The sequence below is a fragment of the Primulina eburnea genome, chromosome 13 (assembly GCF_022965805.1).
Source record: "Primulina eburnea isolate SZY01 chromosome 13, ASM2296580v1, whole genome shotgun sequence".
Classification (NCBI taxonomy): domain Eukaryota; kingdom Viridiplantae; phylum Streptophyta; class Magnoliopsida; order Lamiales; family Gesneriaceae; genus Primulina; species Primulina eburnea.
In genome coordinates, this window is record NC_133113.1 from 416,249 (window position 1) to 441,026 (window position 24,778).

Here is a 24,778-nt window from a genome sequence, read left to right on the forward strand (position 1 = left end):
TGTTGCGACCATTTTTTAAATCGTCGCCGATCTAATTCGCGACGGTTTATTATATCGGTTTAATTTAGTACAAACTTAATCTTTTATTTAGCATGTTATTCAGTTATTAGTATTTTTATTAACCTAATTAACTCCCCTAATTATATCCCTAATCAATACACACACCTACACGTTTCTACCCCCACTCTACCTCACACCACACACTTTGCGTTCTCTTTTCTTTTGAAAAGAAGTAGGGTTCTTAGAGTGCTCCAGCAGCCACCTTTTCCCCATCAAATTATTTCAGCAACCACACGTTGATTTTAGTAGCAAAATCGTGTCTCAAGTCGTCCGGATCGCTTCCCGCACCGCGTAGCTTCGTTGTTCGCCGTATCCTGAGTTTTAAAGATCAAAGACATGTATATTCTTTTGTTTTCGTATCGATCTTGTCATAGTAATTATTTTGATATATATTATATGAAAAACATGTGCATGTTATACAAATGTTTGAGCAAAAATATTTGAAACGATTTTGAATCAAAATTTTGGATCTCAAAAACCGAGTCTGCTGTCTTTTCGAATACTGTGAATTTTCGGTCAATTTATGGAAAAACTTTCAAAATATAAAACGTAGAACTTTTCAATATCTTCGATTTGACAGTAAATTCGTAATTTTCTGATAAGAAACGATGAAGATATGATTTTTATCTTAAAATCGCACAAGCCGTGAAATTTCTGTGTCACAAAATCCGTCACCCTTTCTCAAGTGAGAGATCGAATTCTACAAGATTCGTTGATGTGTCGTAAGGATATTGTGTAGTTTACACAAGGTAAAGTGAATGTAAACAACTATTCTTTATTCCTACATCATATTTGAATTATTTTTTATTTCCATATTTAATACGCCAAGTTGAAGAAGAATTTAGATTTTACCCTCCCGTAGGTGACCTTAACATATATAAACGGTCATATTTTAACCATATTAAATTTAAAAAGACATAAAACACCACCACCAATAAATCAATAACACCGTATCATTAAAAATAAAATCCAAGACACGCCTCGACATAATATAGACTTCCAAAATGACCTAATAGACACGATCCATCATCCACAAGATGCAACAACATACAACACCCACACTCGGCTAGTCTCTCCAGGATGCTGAGTACCTGTTAAAATCCACACATGAATAGCCAAATTAGGATTTTCGAACTGTGACTGTCAGCCAATATCTCCCTGAACACCACCTCGATCTAGAGAAGGAATAATGTAAAAGGCCATAAAGGACCAACTCTCTACGTATTTCAACCCATGCTTCGATGCAACGATTATATATAAAAGAAAGTGCAAACAAAATGTTCTATGGAAGACGCAGCGAGATGCATGCAGCAACCAATTTCACAAAGTCAGTCACATACAAGACACCTAACCAAGCAATCACGGACTGCAACGAATGCCACGACAACTCACTATGAAAATGAAATAAACAAAAAAAAAAATGACTGGTCAAATCGTTTTAGGACTAAAAGTTTCATGCCTCGGAAGTCGGACCAATGAAAGAAATGTTGGAAACCTTGTCATCTTTCTTTATCTCTAATTTATTGTGTTGGACATGAGTATATTCACCTTTTGCAACCATACAAATCAAACAAAGCCTTATCAAAAATAATTAATAATAAAAGTTAGCAGGAATACAAACGGGTCCATGCAAGGTCTTTGCTTGGGTCCATTCTTAATCTAAAATCCAGAAATAATAAAAACAAGTGTCCATGATCGAGCCCGTGTTAGCTCAACGAAAGTTTCGGCAATTCACAGTCCTATCCTGATTTAAAAATATTTGTCATACTAACTTGACAACCTATGGGCTCTTAACAAATGTGAACATATGAACATAAAAGGGTCCTGGGTCACCTTTCTTTAATTTTTCGAAATTTTTTACTTTACAATCCATTTCAAAAGATTTCCAAAAAGAGTTTAAACACGATATTTTAAACGAGGACTTCGGGGATTTACATAACTTAAGATTTAAGGCATGTAAAATTCTATATCAACTTAGAATAATCATTTTCGTATTCCCCGGAATAAGATATAAACAGATTTAGACGATAAAATAATCATTTATAGAAGATTTTGAAAAGGAATCGAACAACCGCAGCTAAAAAGGAAGAACAGCATAAAAAGGGGATAATATGGGCACCTGCAATGCATGCTTACCTCGGTAAAACATACTGATATGATCAACCAGAGATCTTCTGCCATTATTTTGCTGGGCACCGCAGCTTCAAGTCTTTTAACACCCTAATGATGCATTGCATAGTTGGTTGCTCATCCGAATTGACTCCCAAACAATCTACAGCCAACTTAGTGAATTCCATTGCAGTGTCCTCGTCAACACAAAAAGAGTCATCCACGGCTGATGTTTTGGGATCGCTAAGGTTGCAGTTAAAAAATTCTTCTTCCATCAATGTGGACAACTTAAACACAGCGTACAGGTTTTTGTTGATGAGCTCCAGAAGTAGAATACCATAAGCAAATATATCATGCTTCATCGACCAAGGAGGGCCTACAACAATGCCAAATATATTGCAATTGAAACTTTGGTGGATTAACTTGGAAACAACATAAATGTTCATAAATTATCATTTCAATGCTTTAAAAAGTTACAATAATTGTGGACAAATGGAACACGGGTCACAAAGATTAACATGATTTTCCTTGTCAAGAATTATTCCACGGAGGAAATGACGATTACTCTAATAGTCATAAAAAATAAATCAGCAGGAAAAATGCTTCATGCTCAACCTCATCATATTCTCTTACATGCTTTAGTGTCGAGGTCAACTATAATTATGGATCAAAGGCAAGCCAAGAACTCAAGGTTAAAAAACAGAAGACGACGTTTGTGAGTTCAGAATTTGGAATATAACAAACAAAATGTTAGAGCTGACAATAAGGACGAGTGTTCAAAAACACATAACACAACAGGCCATACCTATGTTTCTTTATAAGGCTTGGCATATGCTTCTAAGACTTGACCTTTACATTCCAAAATTTATTGGACATGCAAGGAATATCAACAGAAGATAATCAGCTAGATTCATATATACAGCAAGCATAGAACACAAAAATAGATGCAGACCATCCAGATGTTTGCAATGAAAAGCATAAAGCTTCCCAACATGCTGTTCATATTCCTCCCGGTTTTCGCAATATGAGAGTAACCTAAAGTCAAACACCACCGGACATTTCTCCTACAAAAAGACAAAAACGACCAGAATCATAACAAGACTGACCGGTGTACAAGAGCATTCGTAGAGGAAAAAAGAAATGATAAAAGTAATACAACCTTATCCACCATGATATATTTAGAATTGACACCACCATGGACAAGTCCCTTGTCATGAAATGCTCCCAACATTCTTGCGATATCAGTTGCCACCTTCATTCTATCATCCCAACTAAAGGTATCTAGTAGAAAGCCATGAGGAAACGTGTTATCATAAAAAAATGAACAGATACAGACAATTAGGAATTAGGATTAGCTGGCAGACCAGTAGGAATAATATTTTGCAGAATCTCATCGTGTCTATCCTCATATATGACAGCCAAACGTCTTGCACAATGGAATCCGATCAACTTCACTACATTCCGATGTGATCTGATCTCAGGATCCCTCAATAGGTTGAGTTCATCCTGTGACGAGAAGCAATAGTCAGATATCAAAGACAAAGTTGAAAAAGGTATCATATAGGAAGCCGACAATGTCATACATGGATTCGATGTGTATGATGCAAGACTTGATAATCGCAAAGGATGGGGTAAAAATATTCCCATGTTTTGACAAGCACGTCCAGAGATCCCGATTCTGTCTGGATGGTCCCTCGGTGCAGGGTTCCAAACATGGTATAGCATATACGAGTGCACCGGAAATGACGAGTCATCTGCATTAACTCATCGAAGCTGTAATGTTTGACCCCACCATCCAGATCCCGAGGTTGAACGATTGGATAACTACATTTATGCTCAAAATCAGTTATAAATAGCGGAAGAAAATTAACATTGATTAGCAGTAACAGTAGCGGTTATAGCAATGAGCAAACATTCTTTTTTAAGCAAAAAAAAAAAAAAGGCAAAGCAAAGTGATGGGTCTCATTGGTTTCAGACCTGAAAACTGGTTTCAGACCTGAAAACTCCATATCCATAAAAACAATTATACGGTAGTTGTAGACACAGACACAGGCAAGAGAAAGGATCGATGGGTATCGACAAGTCTAACCTTTGGTTTTCGTAGGAATCGTACTTTCTATGGAACACGTTGTAAACAATACTAGAGCTACAAAAAGGCGGTCGACATCGGATCATATCTTTCTGATAGCAATAGCGCTCCCAATCAGCGGAATACAACTTCTTCATAAACGACAACTCGTCTTCATCCTCCTCGCTTTCGGTCTTGACCATCAGTGTATCGCTACTATCAAACATCCCGCCGCCGCCGCCGGCCGTGAATGGGTCTGAGTTGGGATTTGAATGAGCGGGCGACGATTGCATTTCCGCAATTCCAACTGAATTTTTTGGGATTGCATTTATGTATTGTCGGATTCTATAAACACTCGGTATCACCAATTCATGATACACTTTTGTTTTACACAGAGTGACATTACAACGTTTGAGAATAAAAATGGGTGATTTTTGAGCTGACGTCAACAAAATAATAATAACAATGATGGCTGATTCGCCATTCAATGTGTTTGTTTTCAATTATTTTTTTTCTTCTACTTTTCTCCGTGGCATTACGATTTGCTCTATCTCCAAGATATGTTGACTTTATTGGATCTTCGGAATATAGACCTTAGAAGTCAAAGGATATTGCTTACCCATACATGGGCAGAATTGGGGTCTATCTAAGGTAATTAATGATTTCAATGATTTTATAAAATATTGATTTTCTCTAATCTAAATTTTTTTTTTCCTTCCTCTACATATCTTTTTTTAGGCACTTTCTTTCCTATTCTCTATCATAATCTCTTTTCTCATATTCTAGATTATTTTCTTTCTTATGCTTTCTTCTACATATTTTTTATAACGAAAAAAAAAACAGTCTGATATCATTTACTTATCTCGGGTAACGATTATATGTATAATTTCTGTTATTTGTTTACTTTTGATCATTTATGTTATTTCTGTTCATTTATCTGCAAACTATGTGAAAAAGCGAAAAAAAAGTAGAAGAATGTGAATTGTTTTTTTTTTAAGAATAAGACAAGTAGAGATGTTATAGTAATGAAGGTTCTTGAATTTTAATATTCTATTGATTTAAGACAAATTATTGATTTTTTGACGCCCTCCTTTATTATCATGGCTTATTTGATAATCACTTTCTAACGAAACAGATTTTGGGTGTGGATACGTAATATTCTCTTTGGTTATAATATAATTCAGCTAAATTTTTCTATCATATACTAGAGTTTTTATAAAATGATCCTGGAGTTATACGTGCCTCATTTTTCTATGGAAGTCTGTATTTTTAGTCATATCTATTATAGACATGCTGTAAGAAAAAATTGTAGTGCCGGTCGAATTTTGTGATGAATTTTCAAGAATTGTTCTCAGCAAAATTGCTTCACAAACTACATTAATAGCTGTAAGACGTACAGTAGTCCTTGTTATCGTAAAATTTTTTAAGATATTTTTTTTCAAAATTATCAAATAATAAAATAAATTTTGTATTAGTTTTTTTTTTTAGAAAAAAAATTTCATACATGAAATGCATAGATATTTTTAATTTTGATTTTCACTTTTTTTTATTTTGAGTGATGCATTTTTTTTACTTAATAATATACTTCTTTCTTTTTTTCTACAAGAAAATGACGCAAGTCATTGTATTGTTCCGATATGATGGAAAATGGAAAAATAATGAGCGAGAAGAACATGAATGGAGCTCGGGGTTGAATGGTGGATATGGAGCTATAAATTTTGATGACGCTGAAGTAACCATGTCAATCCTGAAAGATCAAGTATACGTGAATTGTGGCTTGAACAAAAGTGAGCTTGAATTAAAATTCAGTTACACCACACATATTTTTGATCATATTCTTGGTCCGATATATTTAAGAAGTGAAAAGTGTCTATTGACCTATCTATTGCTTGGTGATACACATCATAGGCCTTTACTTCACGTTGAAATTGAGAAGAAAGTTCAAGTTATTTGTGACAATAATGTTGATAATGACTATTCACATGGTTATGATGATTCTGGTGGTTCTAAATTTCATATACACATCGATAACAATTGTCGTGATGATTTTTTTGATTCTGAATTCAGTATACGTCGAGATAATGATCGTGGTAGTAATATTTGTGATGATCTCGGTGATTATGCTAATGGTGAAGAACTTTATAGAGATGAAGACTTTGATGGCGTTTTTATAGTAAGTAATGATGGAAGTGACCATAAAAAAACTGATGATGTGGAAAATATGAACGAGAATGTGAATTGTAGAGTAACACAACGTGTTGAATTGGAGTCTGACAATGATGAACAAGTGGCCAATGATAGCCAAAAATTTATATGACTTGGTTCTAGTAGTGAGCAGGTATATAGTTTTACCGATGAGTCTGATTTGTCAGTTGGTAAAGAGTTCGACAGTAAAATAGATGTTCAAAGAGAATTGTATAGTATTGCGGTGAAAGCTTCATTTGAGATGCGAGTTTTAAAATCCACCACGACTCTGTATTCAGTAATATGTGTATATGATAATTGCAGCTGGAGGGTGCGTGTAGCACAAAAAAAGGGATCATCACGGTTTTCGGTTCGAACTTATTGCAATAAGCATACTTGTGGTCTGACTAATCGAAAAACGAGGCACCGACAAGCAAGTGCAGCTATAGTATCAGATATGTTGGTGGAAAATTTCAGAGGACAACAAAAAATGTCTGCCTTGAAATCAATACAAACAATGATGCAAAATAAGGGCGTCGAGATTAACTACTTTAAAGCTTGGAAGGGGAAGCAACTTGCCAAAAATCAACTGAGGGGAGATCCTGTCAAAAGTTTCAAATTACTTCCTGCATATTTGTACATGATTGAACAAGTGAATCCAGGGTCAACAACACATTTGAAGGTCAACGAAGATGGTAGCTTCAAATATATGTTTTTGGCCTATCGTGCCTGTATTGCAGGATTTAGATATATGAGGAAGGTGATATCAGTTGATGGTACGTATTTGACAAGAAAATATAAAGGTGTTTTACTGATAGCCACAGCACAAGATGGAAACCACCACAGAGTATCCTATTGCTTGGGCAGTTGTTGATTCAGAATGTGAAGAATCTTGGACTTGGTTTTTTGAAAAGTTGCATGAATTGATATCTGATGATGTTTAGTTAGTATTTATTCCTGACAGACATAAAGGAATCATCAATGGTCTTGCCTCTGTATACAAGCAAGCACGACATGGGCATTGCATTTGGCATCTTGGACAAAACATCAAGTTAGGGCCAAAGTCCAAGGTAGGTGGAATTGCGTTGTTTATGCGAGCTGCTAAAGCTTACAAACAGGTTGAGTTTGATGAATTGTATGAAGAGATGAAAAAAAGCTATCCATGTATCACAAAATATCCCGAGGGCAGTATTGATAGAGAAAAATGGGCAAGAGCATACTTTCCTGGTTCTCGGTATAATATTATGACAACAAATGGATCAGAATCAATCAATGCAAAATTGGTGTTTGCACGAGAGCTACCAATGATCGCTTTGTTGGATGCAATTCAAAGTCTTATCTCATCGTGGTTTAATAATCACCGCAAAGCTGTCGTTGCTTCAACACGACATCTTACTCCATGGGCTGAGACGACCTTGCGATCAAGATTTATTGAGTCACAGAAAATGGAAGTTATTCAGATGAATACTTTTGAATATCACGTCACTGGAGTTGGTCATTATGCTTGTCGTAGAGTTAAATAGAAGAACATGTTATTGTCGAGTTTTCGATATTGATAGACTTCCGTGTGCACTTGCTATTGCTGCTGCTGGTCAACATGGTATAGACATATATGAATTGTGCTCACATTATTATACCACGAATGTGTGGGTTTTGGCATATACGGAAACTATTTATCCTATCCCCCCCCCCCCCCCTTGAAGAATGGAACATACCTGCTGGCATTGATTCTCTGATTGTACTCCCTCATAAGGTTAGAGTTAACAAAGGGAGAACAAAGAAAAAGAGGATTCCTTCCGTTGGTGAATTTAAAAGTAGAAAGAAGAAATCAATAGTTTAATATATGTATTTAATTTTTTAATTATTTTTAAGTTGGTATTTTGGAACTTACACGTTCATATTTTTCCTTTGTTTCAATGACATGTTCCTTTGACATTTGAGCTAATGGGGAAGAACATACATGCTGGAAGTTGTTATTTTTTTCAATTTCTTTGGTATTTTTGGCATCTAATTAATAAGTCAACCAAATACTTCATTGCATCCTAATTTTTTTTCTTTTTTTCTCAATTTAAATGAAAACTTGAAAATGAAAATTATCTTATACGTTTTGTATGGCGTAAACAAAAGAACAAAACATCATTTGTGATTATAGTCCGTTTCTTTTCAAAACATATCTGCTGACATTTGTAATTTTTTTAAAATTTTAAACAGAAGCATTCGTTTCTTGTTAGATTTATGTCAAAATGATTTTTTTATTGCATTTATGTGAAAATGGTAAAGAAGTAACAATAACTTAATTAAAAAAAATAAAATCATATATCTTTATTTGGATTTATGTGAAAGGGTAAAGAAGTAACAGACACCTAATTAAAAAAATAAGGTAATATATCTAAGTGAGAATCAAATGGAAGTTATATTTTTAAATATCTCATTTGTATTTTCTCATTGTTGTTCTTAAGTGTCAAATATTTGATCGAAGTTGTTATCTTCGTAAACTTGTTCTGATGAAGGTTGTGAAATTTCATTCTCTGCTCTTTCAGAATGCTACATCATCTTATCTCTTTCATTAATTAAGCATAACTCATGTTTCAACAAAATTTTACATCCTGAGCTTATTTAGCACAAGTACTAATAAATTAACAATTCAAGGTACTTACTAGAATTCAGAGGTACGGAGGAATCGCAGCTAGATCGAAATGGTGGAGAAGAGTTAGAAGCTTCACTTCATTGAAAATTTGAGAGCAATTCGACCCAATCAGTACAGCAAACCACGTAATATACGAAATTGAGGCGGTGCACTAATCCTCAGTCTTGGTTAGTACCAATTCCATCTCCATCTGTCTGTACTTGAGGGAATGCGCCAACTTGATTTCTTTTCAAAACCACCATTTTACCATCATTCATTTAATGTAATATTTTTCCATTTATTTACAAGTTTGCCATCAAATACATAATGTTTCAAATAATTGTGTCGTATTTTTAACTTGTATAGTTTATTTCCATTTGCATAGACTATGTCAACTCCATTTCCAATTACAATTATCTTATGAGTTGATTTACTACTCATAATCTACATAATCAGATCATGGAGTCTCACAAATTGCATAATTAATTATGGTGTGCATGTTAACATGTTTAAAATATATTTTTCTACATGGTTGCATTAAAATCTATTTTTAAAGGTTATTACAGTTACGATCGAGGAGCGGAGATCGAAGGCTGAAAAATAGAAAATGTTTTAATTAAATAATTATTTTTAATTATTTGAAATATGATTGATGCTTTTTTATTTTTGAAAATAATGGGTTTTGAGATGATTTTATACGCCGGGACTTAACTTTCACCGGTGTTGGATTTTCAACAAAAATACAAATGTGTTGGCAAATCCGACTAATAAATTCACAAATTTTTCTACTCAATAAATTTTAATATTTTAATTATACACTAGTGGGCTATATGGGCCTAATTACTATTGTTAATGGGCCTAAGTTAACAATTAGAGTTTGATTATGATTTTGATTAATATTTAAAACTAAAAACATACCCTTAACCATACCAAACCCACGCCCCACTCTCCTAACACCATCAAAACTCTTCTCTCAATTTACAAGACACCGTACACACCAAATATTGAAGGGAAAAAGCATCAAACTTCTTCAAGGTTTTCAAGGGTTCTTCAAGCCGTCATTCTTCGATTCGCCAACATTTATTCGTGCGTAAAATACGCAAAGGCACGCCATATTCTTCCTTCACTCATCATCACACCATATTATGTATTTAATTATGTTTTGCATGAAAACAAGTGAAGCTTTCAAATAATTTCGTTTATGCATCAAAGGTGAATTTTTTTAAAGCATGTTGTTGATCCAAAAATCATGAATTTTATGTCGATAAGGGGCTTCCATGATTAAGAATTGTTATAGGAAGTTTGTACACATTTTTAAAGGGTCCGAGAACACATGAACATGATGCACAAAATTAAAATTAAAAGCTGGTACCACCTTTCTGTTGCTTGTGTTCGAAGGGCTCGGGTTGATGGGGGTTTGTGGCTTGGCTTGGCTGGGGCTGGGCTAGGGTCATGTATGAGTCAAGAGAAGAGTCCAAGCCACGCTAGGACGCGAGACCAGGGGCTGGGGAGGATTCCTAGCCTTGCTAGGACTCCACCCGAGAGCATCAAGAAGTCGCGCAGGTACAGTAGCTTGTGCAGGGAGGAAAGGCTCGGCCAGGGGCTCTAGGCTTGGCTAGGGCTGGGAAAAAAATATAAAAATTTCAGGTATACCGTGTATACCGTATCGAAATATACCGCATATACCGATATTAACGGTATACCGAAAATTTCGATACGGTATTATACCGTACCGAAATTTTCGATATCGGTATCGGTATAAGTTTTTTAAACGTTCGGTAATTCGGTATATACCGATATACCGAAAAATTACTATAATAAAATTATTTGGGCCAAACTTTCAATTGTAAATTTATTATATATTGGGCTTGCTTTTAAATTTGAAAGTGGGCTCAGTAGTTAATTTGAGAAAGAACTATGACTAGCCCAATAAGAAAACTCACTAACTCTACTTTCATCTTTATCGCGACAAGAAAACTTTGAGCGTCACTCTGAAGAAAAAAAAAACCCTAAGCCTTACTTTTGAATCGCAAACAACGGAAAATCTACACAAAGAAACAAGAAATAGTTGATTGTGAGAGGTAAATCCTTTTTATTAAGCCTCTGTTCTGTCTATATTGTGTTGAAAGTGGATGTTTATCCGTTAATCTTGTATTGTATTGCTATCTTTGTTATGATATTCATAAAGAATATCATCATCTTCTCTGCCTAGAACCATATTCCTCACAGCGTCATGTATTGTATTATCAGAATCCAACTTTTTTCCAGCATCATGAATCTGAGAAGTTTCGTCAGAAAAACTCAGATTCAGTGAAGTATCATAAAACTCATCAAGCTTTTGAGCTGGAGATGCCTTTTTGGACTTGTTTTGCAGGGTTTGAATGAAAATACATTTCTCTTGCATTGATTTGGTGGGAAATGCTATATAAGTCCTTGAACTGAAGTTGTAATGCAATTGGAAATTGAATTGCAATTGGAAACTGACGGTTTATTTATTTTTTTATAGGAATTGTGAAATAGAATTTAAGTTGTGGTTCATCTTTTTGTTTTAAAGAATTTGGATATCACTTCTTAATGATTAATTATTTTTATGACTCCACAGAAAGATTAAATTAAGGCTACTCTCAATCATTGCATACAATATATAATATGAATGTATGCATGAATATGAACTGCGAAGTGACCATAGTTCACACATTATAAACCAACTAGAATAAAGATTTCAATCTTAACTGATGGACTAGGCACAAAATATTAGCAAACAATGCCTTAAAAAAAGTTTGTTTGGAAGTGATTCAGCATTTGTTTGATCAACCCTTGACTCATATTGCTTAATTAGAATGCAAACATTTTTATAATTGAGATTTTCTTCATTAGCTTTAAGTTTTTGGCAATCTTCTAACTAATTACCAATTGTTTAAGGCCCTAAAAACTATAGCATTCGAGTCCTGCAGCAGAAAAACAAAAACTATCATAAAAACCTTTGCAGAAATAGCGTAATACTGCAGTGGGTAATTTAACTATAATGCTTTGTTTTTTATTGGTTATTTTTCTTGTCTTGTTTTTGTAGAAATAATAACATTGACCATATCTGCATTTTTTTGTAGGATCAAACAATTATGATATAAACTTCTTGATTTTCTTTCATGATGGAATCTAATACTCTCCTAAGTTCATCTCAAACATCAAATGCAAGGGAACATGAAACATAACAGTCCACGGCTCAAAAACGACCAAGGAAGCCTCCTAAAGTTCCTATGCAATCCAAGAGTATATTTTGGGAGCATTGTATAAAGGGAAGAAGGAAGTTGAGTGATGGGACCGAACAACAAATAGGGATATGCAAATACTGCAAAAATTTGAGATCCCAACAGTGTATGGAAGTACTAGTGGATTAAAAAACCACTTAGTAAGGATGTGTAAGTCAAGTCCGCTCTACAAAACGAGTGGGGAAGATAAAAGTCAAACTATATTGACGAGTGAGTCTATGAGGCAAGGAAGTGCCTTGGTTCCTCATACTTTTAATCAAAAAAATGTGAATTGAAAGTTGCAAGGTACGTGATTGTCGATGAAGTGCCTTTTAGGGCTGTCGAAGGGAAGGGGTTTGTGGAATTATTGCATGAATTACAACCGAGATTCTTAATTCCTTGTCGAAAAAAAGTTGCAGGTATGGTTCATGATCTTTTCTTAGTTGAGAAAGCTAAGATAAAAAGTGTGATCGGTGACAAAAGGGTAAGTATCACTACTGATACTTGGACTTCCATTCAAAACATAAATTACATGGTAGTGACAGCTCACTTCTTGGATAGTGATTGGAAGCTGAATAAAAGAATAATCAACTTCACAAAAATCACTAGTCATTCTGGACAAGAAATTGGGAAGATGGTTGAGGTTTGTCTGAGAGAGTGGAAGATAGAAAAAGTCTTTTCAATTGTAGTTGACAATGCTTCTTCTAATGACACTGCAATTGATTACTTGAAAAGAAGAATGAAAAGTGAAAATTCAATGTTGTTTGAAGGGAAATACTTGCATTTGAGGTGTGCTTGTCATATAATTAACTTAATTGTTAAGGATGGCTTGAAGGAGCTTAATGTTTCAATTAAAGCTATAAGAAATGCAGTTGTTTTTATACATTCTTCCCCATCAAGATTGAATAAATTTAGGGAGTTTGCCATGCTAGCCAAGTTTTCTAGTACATCAACAGTACATATGGATGTCAAAACGAGGTGGAATGCAACTTATAAAATTGATTTATCAAAAAATGATTGCACTACAAGTTGAGATTGAAAGAAAGAGACATGATGATTCAGATCCAATTCTTAAAGAGGTAGCATGTGCAATGAAGTTAAAGTTTGACAAGTATTGGGGAAATTGGAATAGCATGAATCCTTTGATATTTATTGGTAACATTTTAGATCCGAGGAACAAACTTCAAATGATCAAAGTCACCGTCAGAAAATTGGGAGGTACTCCTACAAGGATCAAAGAATTTGTTGATAATGTCAAACAAAACTTGGAAACTTTGTGGTCGGAGTATAACGGAATAAATGATATATTGAATGTCGAGAGTCAAAGTATGCAAATAGAGTGTGACAACAGAGATGAAGGTATTAGTGGTGGTGGTGGTGGTGGTCTTTGTGATGAATTGTTTGATGATTTGGAAGCACAAAACGAAGAAGAACAACTTCAAGTGATATATAATGAAGTGGATAAGTATTTGGCCGATGAGATTGAAAAACGATCTAATCAATCTTTCAATCTTTTGGAGTGGTGGAAAGGAAGTGAAACTAGGTACCCAATCCTTTCATTGATTGCTAAAGATATTTTTTCAATTACATGCTCAACCGTTACTACTGAGTCCGCTTTTAGCTTGGGCAAAAGAGTTGTGGATCCTTTTAGGAGCAGTTTGAGTCCTAAAATGGTAGAGGCATTGGTGTGTACTAGTGATTGGCTAAGAGCAGATGAGTTCTCTTTTTAGAAAGATCCAACAGACGATGATCTTGAACTATACAAGGAAATTGAAGAAATTGAAAAAAGTAATATTTTTTTATTTATTAAGTTGAAATTTATATAATGTCATTGTTAATCTAACATGAATACTAATGTTTCTTTTAACAGCTGCAAATGTCACTCAAGGTCGTGCCAACACTTGATCTTCCTCCTCAACTTTGGACTAACTTGAGAGTAAGACTATAATTATGTTTACTTATTTTAAATATAATATTTGTAACTAAATGTAGTTTTTAACTTTTGCAGGTCCTTCGAGATGGAGGAGTTTCAACAAAATTATAATTAGTAAGACTATATTTATGTTTACTGATTTAAATTCCAATATTTTTAAAATTTAGTTTCTAAATTTTGCAGGTCTTTTGCGATGTTGGAGTTTCAAAACAATTGCAGGACATGACACTATTTTTTGCAACTAACCTCGAACTTTTTAGAATAACAATTTGTGATATATTTGATGTGTCATTTGTTTTGAAAATACTCTTCTATCTTGTAGAATCTTTTCTTGTTGAGTTGCTCTTTTGAAACATATATATTATTAAACTCTATTGTTCGATCTGTGGCGTTTAGTTTCCTTTTAAAGTAGATATAATTTGTGTAGTTGAATCTTTGCCGCATTCGTCCACGAACCTGTTTTGTTTTGAGATATTTATGTTTACTTGGAATGCATTTGGATAAATTATGTTATTTGTGGCTGTCATGTGTAATTTGAGGTATGGTTATGATTTTTGATTGGTAGGACAGATGATTGAAAGTTATTTTGTTGTGATTGTGATGAGATTAACAATTTTTGTAAAAAATTTCGGTATATACGGTATTATACCGATACCGTACCGAAATTGCGGTATACCGAATCTTTTCGGTAAGAACGGTATGTAATTTATGTCATACCGAAATTTTGGTATACCGACATGACGGTATACCGAAATGTCGGTACGGTATCGGTATTCATTTTTCGGTACCGAAATTTTTCGGTACGGTATACGGTATTATTTAAAAAATTCGGTATACCGTACCGAGCCAGGCCTAGGCTTGGCTAGGTCGACTCTTTAGGGTCCTAGGAGGGTGCATGAGGGGCTGGTTCGGGCTGGCTCGTTGGGTAAGTGGCTAAGCAATAAAACAAGAGTTATAGTGCATGTGGGTTTCTCGACCATGACAGGTGCTGAGATGTGGCTTCGGTTTTGGGGCCAGGGTCGAGTCCTATAGGTTCTAAGGGTCCAGGAGTGTTCCTAGATGGGCTGGTCTTGAGTTGGTGCAGGGTGGCACGACATGGCTCGAGCCAAACACAGAAAACGTGAGGGAGGCACTATGGAGTCACACGCAGGTTGTGGCTTTATTCAGGTGGCTTGTGCGCTGGTTCAAGGGCTGGGGCTAGTATGAGCTGGGTATGGGCATGGTCTAGGGATGGTTAGGGTCGTGTGGGCTCGGTGGTTAAGGGCTGGAAGAGTACTAGACTAGTTAGGAGTCCTAATAATCAAAAGAGTCTCACACACACACATGCAGAATATGTTGGCTCAGTTGCAGGGCAGGTGAGCAAGCTAGGGTTAGGTTCAGGGGCTTGCACTTGGTCAGGAGGGTTCCTAGATGGGTTGGCTTGATGTGGCTTTGTCGTGGCTCGAGTATTTTGGGAGATGGCTCGGTGTGTTCGATTAGGTGTCAAAAACGAAAATTAAAGAATTAAAATTGGACCATGGGTCCACGGGTACTGTTCATGGCTCACAAGGGTAGAATAAATAATAAAAATATTAGTTTTAAAATTTGGGATCAAAATAATGAGTTTTAGATTTATTCGAGATTTAATCGTCTTATGAAATGTTAATTACAGAATTAATTGGAACACCTATATTTAAGCATAATAAATTATGAAAAATTGTATTTAAGCTCAAATAATTATTAAAAGTCTAAGTATTTAATTGAGGAATTTTATATTAAGGTTTGGTTTAATTAAGGATTAAAACGCATTAGTAGGTTACATTTAAAGATTAATTTACAAGTCCTCGATTTAGGCCAAATAAAAATATGAAAAAATTAATGTAAGTTTAAATAATTATTTGGGACATGTTAGAGTCAATGTAATTAAAAAATATCAAAAACGTGAACTTTTACGTCTATGGATAAAATGATAATTTTACAGCTAAAACTAGTAAACGTCATGGCAGTGTTCTGAATGATGTTTTATATGCTACTATGATTATTTTAAATGTTTATGAAAGTTTATGATGTTAAAATGTTTATGTTTATATTTATGGATTTTTATGATATTAAAATGTTTTATGATTTAATATGTTAAAATATTGGTTATAAATGTTCATGGATTTTTTATGGTTTATTATTTTAAATGTTCATGGCAATTTTATGATTAACTGATAACGTTAAAAGATATGTTGCATGCTTGTTTTTAAAAGAAAATAATATTAAATGCGTGATTTTTATAAAGTGATGAAAATATGAAACATTGGAGGAGGTGAAGTAATTGTTACTATTATGAGGATATGAATGTGGATATTGTGAGGGAAAATGCCCTAGAGGGAACCATTTACGAGAGAAAGCCCCAGAGGTAGCTCATTCGTGGGAAAAGGCCCCAGAGAGAGTCCGTCTATAGGAGAAGGCCCCAGAGGGAGCCCGACGATCGTATTTTCATATGATAAGGATAGGTCAAAGCTCAGTTGATGGGTGAGAGTGCCGCCGATGTCCCCGCCGCCCGGTACTGTGGTTATATGTAGATGGATCCATCGAATTTATGAGGAAAATGAAAGTCACGACTAACGATCCGAATTCAATAAAAGGAAAAATGTATATGCTCAAGATGAAAGGATATATGATATGAAATGATAAAAAAAAAGGAAAATGTTGATGTTTAAGTTAAGCATGTTCATATGAATATGTTTATGATGATATGAAAATGTTTACGAAAATGTTTATAAAAATAGTTATGAAAATATTTATATTTAAAGTTTAAAGTTTATGCATCATGAAAATGTTCATGTTTAAAATTTATGCATCTCCATACAAACGATTAAGTACAAATATTTATCACTATTGTATGTGTGATTTGTATACGTATTATGTTGTTATCAAGATTATGGTGTTGAGTATTTAGACTCACTATGCGTGATTGATGCATGTGATTATGATTATAATGTTAATGGAAGTCTTGATGGTTGACTTTGCTTGACTGAAGGTGCACATAACCCGAGGACCGGCGTTAGTTTTCCGCACTAGTTGTGATTTATGATTATAAGTGATGTTAGAGATATTTGTACGACGATTTATTTATGGGTGGTTTTTGAGAGGTTATAGTATGGGATATATTTTTCGAATAATGTTTTTAGGTTTGATAAAACGTTGGACGATTTTACGATTTAAACTATTTTCCTTTGATTTTCAAATATTAGTTGGTTGATTTATTTTTAAAATGATGTTAAAAATATTTTATACAAATATGTATGGTTCAGCCGTTGCTAGGGCAAAAAAAAAATCTAGTACTTTTTAAGAAAACGAGTAGTGGACGTTTCAGAAAAATTTCACTAAAAATATATTACTAAACATCATATGTATGTTAATTCAATTTAAATTATACGAGTGTCCAAATATTTTGATTGTTAAAATAAAATTTTAAAAATTCTGCTGTGATTTGGACACGAGAAAAACGATAACCGAACATATAGATGTGGGAGGAAAAAATTTATTTTATTTAAAAAATTAAAGTTTAGCAGTTTTTCATATTCACACACTGGCGTACACGTCTGTCTAGTTGATATCAAAAATAAGCAAGTTGTTTAAAACATCCAACCATGATAACGAAACAAATATAGAAAGAAACACTTGATTTGATGAAAATAACATTCGACTTAATATAAGAAACGTACAAGGCATAATATTCTACTTGAATAAGCAAAATAAAGATTAACATTAATTTTTCAAACCAAAAGAATCCAAGAAGAAGAGAATATGGGAGCTGAGATTTCCAAGCAAATCAAGCGGAGAAAAGCTGTCGCCGGAGAGAAGAAAATCTTGGCTGACATGTTACATGGCCAAGGATCGGAATTTCCGGGTTCCGATTACGTTCCGTCGGACCGTGCAAACTGGATGTCTCTTTTCAACCCGGATGAAATCGAGATCAACCAGATTGTATGGCCCGGAACCCACAATTCCGCCACCAACTATATCGGGATTCCTCTTGTCACACGACCCTTGGCACAATGTCAGTCTCTCTCAGTCTACCAGCAGCTGAGAATCGGCACTCGGGTACTCGATATTCGGGTACAAGAAGATCGCCTGGTGTGCCATGGAATCCTTGTGTCTTACAGCGTTGATGTCGTTTTCAATGATGTTAAGAAGTTTCTAAACGAGACGTGTTCCGAGATCATCATCCTGGAAATCCGAACCGAGTTCGGACACAAAGACCCGCCGGATTTCGATATATATTTGGAAGAACACCTCGGAGAGTTCTTGATCCCTCAAGACGATCAGGTTTTTAGCAAAACGATATCCGAGTTGATGCCGGGACGGGTCATTTGCGTGTGGAAGCCGAGGGAACCATCTGTTGAGAAGTAATTCAACTTGACCAAGTCCTCTGTCTCTTTTATCAGTTTCTAGATGGTTGGCTAGTGCCATAATAATCTCCTATTTAGTTGAGATATCTTAGGAAGTAGTTTTTATTTGTAAGCCTATATATAGGCACGTCATTTTCCTTTTGTATTTTGTAATAAGAAAACAAGTGCAAATAAAGCTTCTTTGCCTTCATTCCTGTTCTCAATTCCTATCAAAGTGGTATCAGAGCCAGGTTCGGTTGTAACTGGGCGTGATTATGGCAAACAACAATGTTGTGAACGTTTCTCAACCAGCAATTCCTCTTTTCAAAGGTGAGTGCTATGAATTCTGGAGTATCAAAATGAAAACTTTGTTTAAATCTCAAGACTTGTGGGATTTAGTTGAAAATGGTTACTCTGAAGAGGATGAGGAAGCGAAGGTAAAGGAGAACAAGAAGAGGGATGCAAAAGCCTTGTTTTTTATTCAGCAGGCTATTCATGAGTCTATCTTTACTAAGATTTCAGCAGCAAACACTGCCAAAGAAGCCTGGACAACATTGCAGACATCTTTCCAGGGCTCCTCAAAAGTAATCACGGTAAAACTCCAATCTCTTCGTCGTGATTTTGAAACCTTACAAATGAAAAATGGAGAATCGGTACAAGACTACTTGACAAGGGTAGACACTGTTGTTAATCAAATGAGGTCTTATGGAGAGGAAATCAAAGACCAAATCGTTGTTGCAAAGGTACTGAGGAGTTTGAATTCAAAGTTTGATTATATAGTAGCTGCTATAGAGGAGTCTAAAGACTTGACAACTTACTCATTTGATGAGTTAATGGGATCTCTACAATCCCATGAAGTAAGACTGAAGAAATATGAACCAGATGAAGAAAAGGCCTTTCATGTGAAGGGAGAAATGTCCAGCAGAGGACGTGGCCGAGGAGGCTATCGTGGAAGAGGCAGAGGACGTGAAAACAACAAAAGCAATATCCAATGCTATTATTGCCAACAATATGGACATGTACAAGCTAACTGTTGGAAAAGAGAAAAGGATATACAAGCAAATTGTGCTGTTCAGGAAGAGGAAGAAGAGGAGGCTAAGTTGCTTATGGCCTATCATGATGATGCAAAGATCATGAGTGATATTTGGTGTTTAGATAGCGGATGCTCTAATCACATGACTAATGAAAAGTCTTTATTCAAGGAACTTGATGATTCTTACAAGCTGAAGGTAAGAATTGGGGACAATAAGCAGATGCAAGTTGAAGGTAAAGGTACTGTGATAATAAAGAATGATCACGGTAATGTCAAGCTTCTCTATGATGTTTATTTCATTCCATCCTTGTCACATAATCTGTTGAGTGTTGGGCAGTTAATGGGAAGTGGTTTTTCTCTTTTGTTTGATGATAATTCTTGTGTGATTAGAGAAAAAACTTCTGGTCATGTTGTAGCTAATGTTTCTATGACTAGAAACAAATTATTTCCTCTTGAACTCTCTAGTGTAGAGAGTTATGCTCTTGCTGTTAAAGAAAAGGATGAATCCACACTATGGCACCTAAGGTATGGACATTTAAATGTCAAGGGTCTGAAATTGTTAAATGAAAAAGAAATGGTGAATGGGCTGCCTCAAATTGATTCACTTGAGCTGTGTGAAGGTTGTGTCTATGGAAAGCAGAGCAAGCGTCCTTTTTCTGTAGGCAGGTCTTGGAGAGCATCTAAAACTCTTGAGTTAGTGCATGCTGACTTATGTGGTCCAATGGAAACTGCATCATTTAGCGGGAGCAAATATTTCTTACTCTTTACTGATGATTACAGCCGCATGAGTTGGGTATATTTTCAAGAACTCAAGTCAGAAACATTCTCAAATTTTAAGAAGTTTAAGGCATGTGTTGAGAAGCAAAGTGGCACACCGATGAAAGTGCTTCGAACCGATAGAGGTGGTGAGTTTTTATCTAAAGAATTCTCTTTATTCTGTGAAGAAAATGGCATTCACAGGGAATTGACGGCTCCTTATACACCACAACAAAATGGTGTGGCAGAACGCAAGAACCGCACGGTAGTAGAGATGGCAAGAAGCATGTTGAAAGCCAAAAGTCTTCCGAATATATTTTGGGCAGAAGCAGTAGCCACATCAATCTATCTTCTAAATTTATCTCCAACAAAAGCTGTTCTGAATCAGATTCCTTATCAAGCGTGGAAAGAAAGAAAGCCTTCGGTAAGCCACTTACGTATCTTTGGTTGTATCGCATATGTCTTAATTGATTCACACAATCGTCGTAAGCTTGATGATAAATCAGTAAAATGTATCTTTGTTGGTTATTGTGATCAATCTAAAGCATATAGGCTATATAACCCAAAGAGTGGCAAAGTGATTATTAGCAGGAATGTTGTTTTTGATGAAAATTCAAGATGGATATGGAATGAAGAATCAGATGGTGTTAATGTTGACACAACTGAGTATGAAGTTCTACACAGCACACCTGAATTTGTCAGCTCAACCTCAACAACGACTTCCATATCCTCTGACTCCAATAGCTCATCAAATGATGAAACTCCACCGAGAAAATTCAGATCACTAGCAGATATTTATGAGAGTACACAAGTCTTATCTGTAGCTGATCCTACAAACTTTGGAGAAGCTGTGAGCAAAGAAGAATGGTGGACAGCAATGAAAGAAGAATTGGAGGCAATTAATAAAAATGCAACTTGGGAATTGGTGGAGCTGCCGGAAGGAAAAAATGTCATTGGAGTAAAATGGGTATTCAGAACTAAGTATAATTCTGATGGAGAAATTCAAAAATACAAGGCAAGACTCGTGGTCAAGGGATACTCACAGCAACAAGGTATCGATTATGAAGATACTTTCTCTCCCGTAGCCCGCTTTGAAACAGTGAGAACTCTTCTAGCCTTAGCTGCTCAATTAAGATTGGTTGTTCATCAATTTGATGTTAAGTCTGCCTTTTTAAATGGTGAGTTGGAAGAAGAAGTTTACGTAACTCAACCTGAAGGCTTTGTTGTTCATGGTGAAGAGAGAAAGGTGTACAGGTTGAAAAAGGCTTTATATGGATTAAAGCAAGCCCCGCGTGCTTGGTACAGCAAGATCGATTCTTACTTTCAAGAAAATGACTTCAAGAGAAGCAAAAATGAACCCACACTTTATTTGAAGAAAGCTGGTAACGATTTTCTCTTTGTTTGCTTATATGTAGATGATATTATCTACATGGGTACTTCCTGTTTTATTAAAGAATTCAAAGATGGTATGAAGAACAAATTTGAGATGTCAGATTTAGGTATATTGAGCTACTGTCTTGGTTTGGAAGTGAATCAAGTTGATGATGGGATTTTTGTCCATCAAAAGAAATATGCCACTGATATTCTAAAGAGGTTCAATATGCTCAATTGTAAGGTTGCAGACACACCAATGAATTCGAATGAGCAATTGCAACTTAACGACGAAACTGAACCAGCTGATGGAACATATTTCAGGAGCTTAGTGGGGGGTTTAATATATTTAACTCACACCAGACCAGACATTGCTTATTCGGTGGGGGTAATTTCAAGATTTATGCATTCTCCGTCAAAGCATCATCTTGGAGCAGCCAAAAGAGTATTGCGTTACATTGCTGGAACAATTGATTTTGGTCTATGGTACAGCCAAGTTGCTAAATTTAAGTTAAGGGGCTTTACTGACAGCGATTGGGCCGGGTGCTTGGATGATCGAAAGAGTACAACAGGTTATACATTCAATCTTGGTTCAGGTGCCATCTCTTGGAGCTCAAAAAAACAAGCAACAGTTGCTTTGTCATCTTCAGAAGGTGAATATGTATCTGCAACTTCAGCAGCATGTCAGGCAGTATGGATGCGAAGAATTCTTGAAGAACTTGGTCAAGAACAAAAAGAAGCAACTGAGATCTTTTGTGATAATAAAGCAGCAATTTTTATGACTAAAAATCCTGCCTTTCATAGCAGGACCAAGCACATCAGTATTCGTGTTCACTTCATCAGAGAACTTGTAGCTGAAGGGAAAGTTGGTTTATCTTATTGCAATACAGAGGAGCAAATTGCAGACATCCTGACAAAGTCTCTTCCTAGAGATAAACATGTTTATCTAAGATCTAAACTTGGTGTCTGCAGGTTTGAATTAAGGGAGGGTGTTGAGAAGTAATTCAACTTGACCAAGTCCTCTGTCTCTTTTATCAGTTTCTAGATGGTTGGCTAGTGCCATAATAATCTCCTATTTAGTTGAGATATCTTAGGAAGTAGTTTTTATTTGTAAGCCTATATATAGGCACGTCATTTTCCTTTTGTATTTTGTAATAAGAAAACAAGTGCAAATAAAGCTTCTTTGCCTTCATTCCTGTTCTCAATTCCTATCACCATCGCAACCGAAGGCCGGCTCCCGGTTATGGGGTTCGAGTTACTTGACCGATAACTGGACCGATACCGATTTGCCGTGGACGAAATTTGAGAGCAACATGAAGTATTTGAAAATGCAGGAGCCGGTGGTGGAGAGGCGACACTTTTATCGAGTCGAGAACACGGCTACGCCACAGGCCGATAACCCTATTATGTGCGTGAAGCCGGTGACAGATCGGATCCACCCGTATTCAAGGTTGTTTATATCTCAGTGTTTCGTGCGAGGGTTAGGCGAGAGGCTGCAGGTCTTCTCGACTGATTTTATTGATGAGGATTTTGTTGATGCATGTGTGGGGCTTACGAGTGCAAGGCTTCAAGGAAAAGCTTGATTTATCAAACTAATTGTGTTTATTGATTTATGTCTATCGTATTAAATTTCTATTTTTTTTTTTAAAATTTATGACATTCTCACATGTCCAAAATTTTATATTAAATATGAATTTTATTCATGATGGATTTGGATTTGATGAAATTAAAGCGATCACACGACTTGTATTTCGAATAAAAATTCAAGTTTTCAATGTCATGACGGTGAATTAATTTTGAGATCTAAAAACTACATAGTTATCCAATACAACTCGTCTAAGAGTCGTGACAATAAATATATATTTTTCGCCAAAAAATAATTTTTTTTTTTATTTTCACTATTAAAATTATGAAATTTTTTCCCTGAATTAATTGAAATAATACGTGAATCTTCTTGAATTGAACTTGTTTAGCTAGTTGACTATTGAGTTCAGTGAGTCATGAATGAAATAACTACTGAGAAAAATTTCAAGTGTTGTATTTCTTGAAACTTTTGAGTTGGTCCAACTTTATTACCAAGTCCAAGTACAAAAAAAAATTATTTTTATCAGTTTGAAAATAATAATACCGTACCAAGTTGTGGCATTTGACAAAAATAATTTAACCACTGATTAAGAAATTATATTTTTTTAACATAACTTTCATTAATTATGTTGATCTGAAATTTCTTGTAATCAAGAAGGAAATGGACATAAAGCCAATTAAAGAGTACTAGTACTAGACATAGCGAATTCAGTTAAAGCATCGTTAGCATTGCATCGCATATGTTGTAGACCTAAGAAATCATTGACCGGAAGAATGTTTTGAATTTTGGTGATCATTGAACACTCTTAGGCCAAAATACTCAATGCCATGATTTATAGCTTTAACTGGGTCCAACGAGTTCCAGTAGATCCAAATATCTGAAAGATTATTTTGTTTGTAGAATTACAGACCAAGTCATATAGCAGGGAGTTCACCTCTAAGAATAATATCAATGTGGGTGGGTCACCCACCCATTTGTACTACGTGATGTGAAAGTTCAAATGTTTGAGTTAACTTCTAACGACACCTACATTGGTGCTCAAACTAATGTGACGTTAATATCAATGTAGGTGGATTATCCACCGACTTGTGACACGTAATGCGGGCGTTCAAATTTCTTATTTTATTATTATTTAGTTAAAGGCTGACGAATGCTTTTGTGTGAGAACCCAAATTTCCAGCAGCATCTAATAATATTCAGCAGTAATGCAAAAATTTCAACAGCTAACAATTCCAGCAACAGAAGAGTTCAGTAGCGCGAGATTCCAGCAGACAACTGCTGATTCTGCTTATGACTTGTAACTGAAATATTTAACATGGAATAAAGGCTATTAATGACACATAATGGCAAATTATGGCCATTAATTGGAAGGCTAACAGTCAGAAATTTGTCTATAAATAATATCATCAAATCTCTGAATCGGTGTTACACAAATTATAAGTTA

At 35.2% G+C, this 24,778-nt stretch overlaps 3 protein-coding genes across 4 annotated transcripts; 2 read left to right on the plus strand and 1 right to left on the minus strand.

The window, feature by feature from the left end:
- Positions 1 to 1,046: 1,046 nt before the first annotated feature.
- Positions 1,047 to 4,553, minus strand: LOC140809687 (PR5-like receptor kinase). Of its 2 annotated transcripts, none has more exons than XR_012113154.1 (7): positions 4,259 to 4,553; positions 3,753 to 3,993; positions 3,534 to 3,675; positions 3,329 to 3,450; positions 3,122 to 3,233; positions 2,180 to 2,545; positions 1,047 to 1,151 (listed from the first exon to the last, which is right to left on the minus strand). XR_012113154.1 is itself a non-coding variant. In XM_073167389.1 (7 exons), exons 1-6 carry the CDS (start codon positions 4,528 to 4,530, stop codon positions 2,241 to 2,243), a joined length of 1,194 nt encoding a protein of 397 aa, XP_073023490.1. In that variant the 5' UTR covers positions 4,531 to 4,553; the 3' UTR covers positions 1,047 to 1,151; positions 2,197 to 2,240. The 2 variants fall into 2 exon arrangements, 1 of the variants encoding a protein (XP_073023490.1); XM_073167389.1 differs by having other exon boundaries at positions 2,197 to 2,545.
- A 2,385-nt stretch (positions 4,554 to 6,938) lies between these two features.
- LOC140809102 (uncharacterized) lies at positions 6,939 to 7,944 on the plus strand. The gene is made up of 3 exons (XM_073166585.1): positions 6,939 to 7,116; positions 7,162 to 7,268; positions 7,366 to 7,944. The coding sequence occupies exons 1-3, from the start codon at positions 6,939 to 6,941 to the stop codon at positions 7,942 to 7,944; spliced, it is 864 nt and encodes a 287-aa protein (XP_073022686.1).
- A 9,809-nt stretch (positions 7,945 to 17,753) lies between these two features.
- On the plus strand, positions 17,754 to 23,341 carry LOC140810785 (uncharacterized). The gene is made up of 2 exons (XM_073168676.1): positions 17,754 to 18,592; positions 22,960 to 23,341. The coding sequence occupies exons 1-2, from the start codon at positions 18,006 to 18,008 to the stop codon at positions 23,330 to 23,332; spliced, it is 960 nt and encodes a 319-aa protein (XP_073024777.1). The 5' UTR covers positions 17,754 to 18,005; the 3' UTR covers positions 23,333 to 23,341.
- Positions 23,342 to 24,778: the final 1,437 nt, after the last annotated feature.

Excerpts from the sequence above, each read along its gene's own strand:
- LOC140809687 (XM_073167389.1), bottom strand. The coding sequence starts at position 4,530 with ATGCAATCGTCGCCCGCTCATTCAAATCCCAACTCAGACCCATTCACG. Across the intron at positions 3,994-4,258 it reads GATTCCTACGAAAACCAAAG|TTATCCAATCGTTCAACCTC; the intron begins GTTAGACTTGTC and ends GCATAAATGTAG. Across the intron at positions 3,451-3,533 it reads GCAAAATATTATTCCTACTG|ATACCTTTAGTTGGGATGAT; the intron begins GTCTGCCAGCTA and ends GCTTTCTACTAG.
- LOC140809102 (XM_073166585.1), top strand. The coding sequence starts at position 6,939 with ATGATGCAAAATAAGGGCGTCGAGATTAACTACTTTAAAGCTTGGAAG. Across the intron at positions 7,117-7,161 it reads TTTGAAGGTCAACGAAGATG|GATTTAGATATATGAGGAAG; the intron begins GTAGCTTCAAAT and ends CCTGTATTGCAG. Across the intron at positions 7,269-7,365 it reads AAGATGGAAACCACCACAGA|TTAGTATTTATTCCTGACAG; the intron begins GTATCCTATTGC and ends GATGATGTTTAG.
- LOC140810785 (XM_073168676.1), top strand. The coding sequence starts at position 18,006 with ATGGGAGCTGAGATTTCCAAGCAAATCAAGCGGAGAAAAGCTGTCGCC. Across the intron at positions 18,593-22,959 it reads TGCGTGTGGAAGCCGAGGGA|ATCACCATCGCAACCGAAGG; the intron begins ACCATCTGTTGA and ends TTCTCAATTCCT.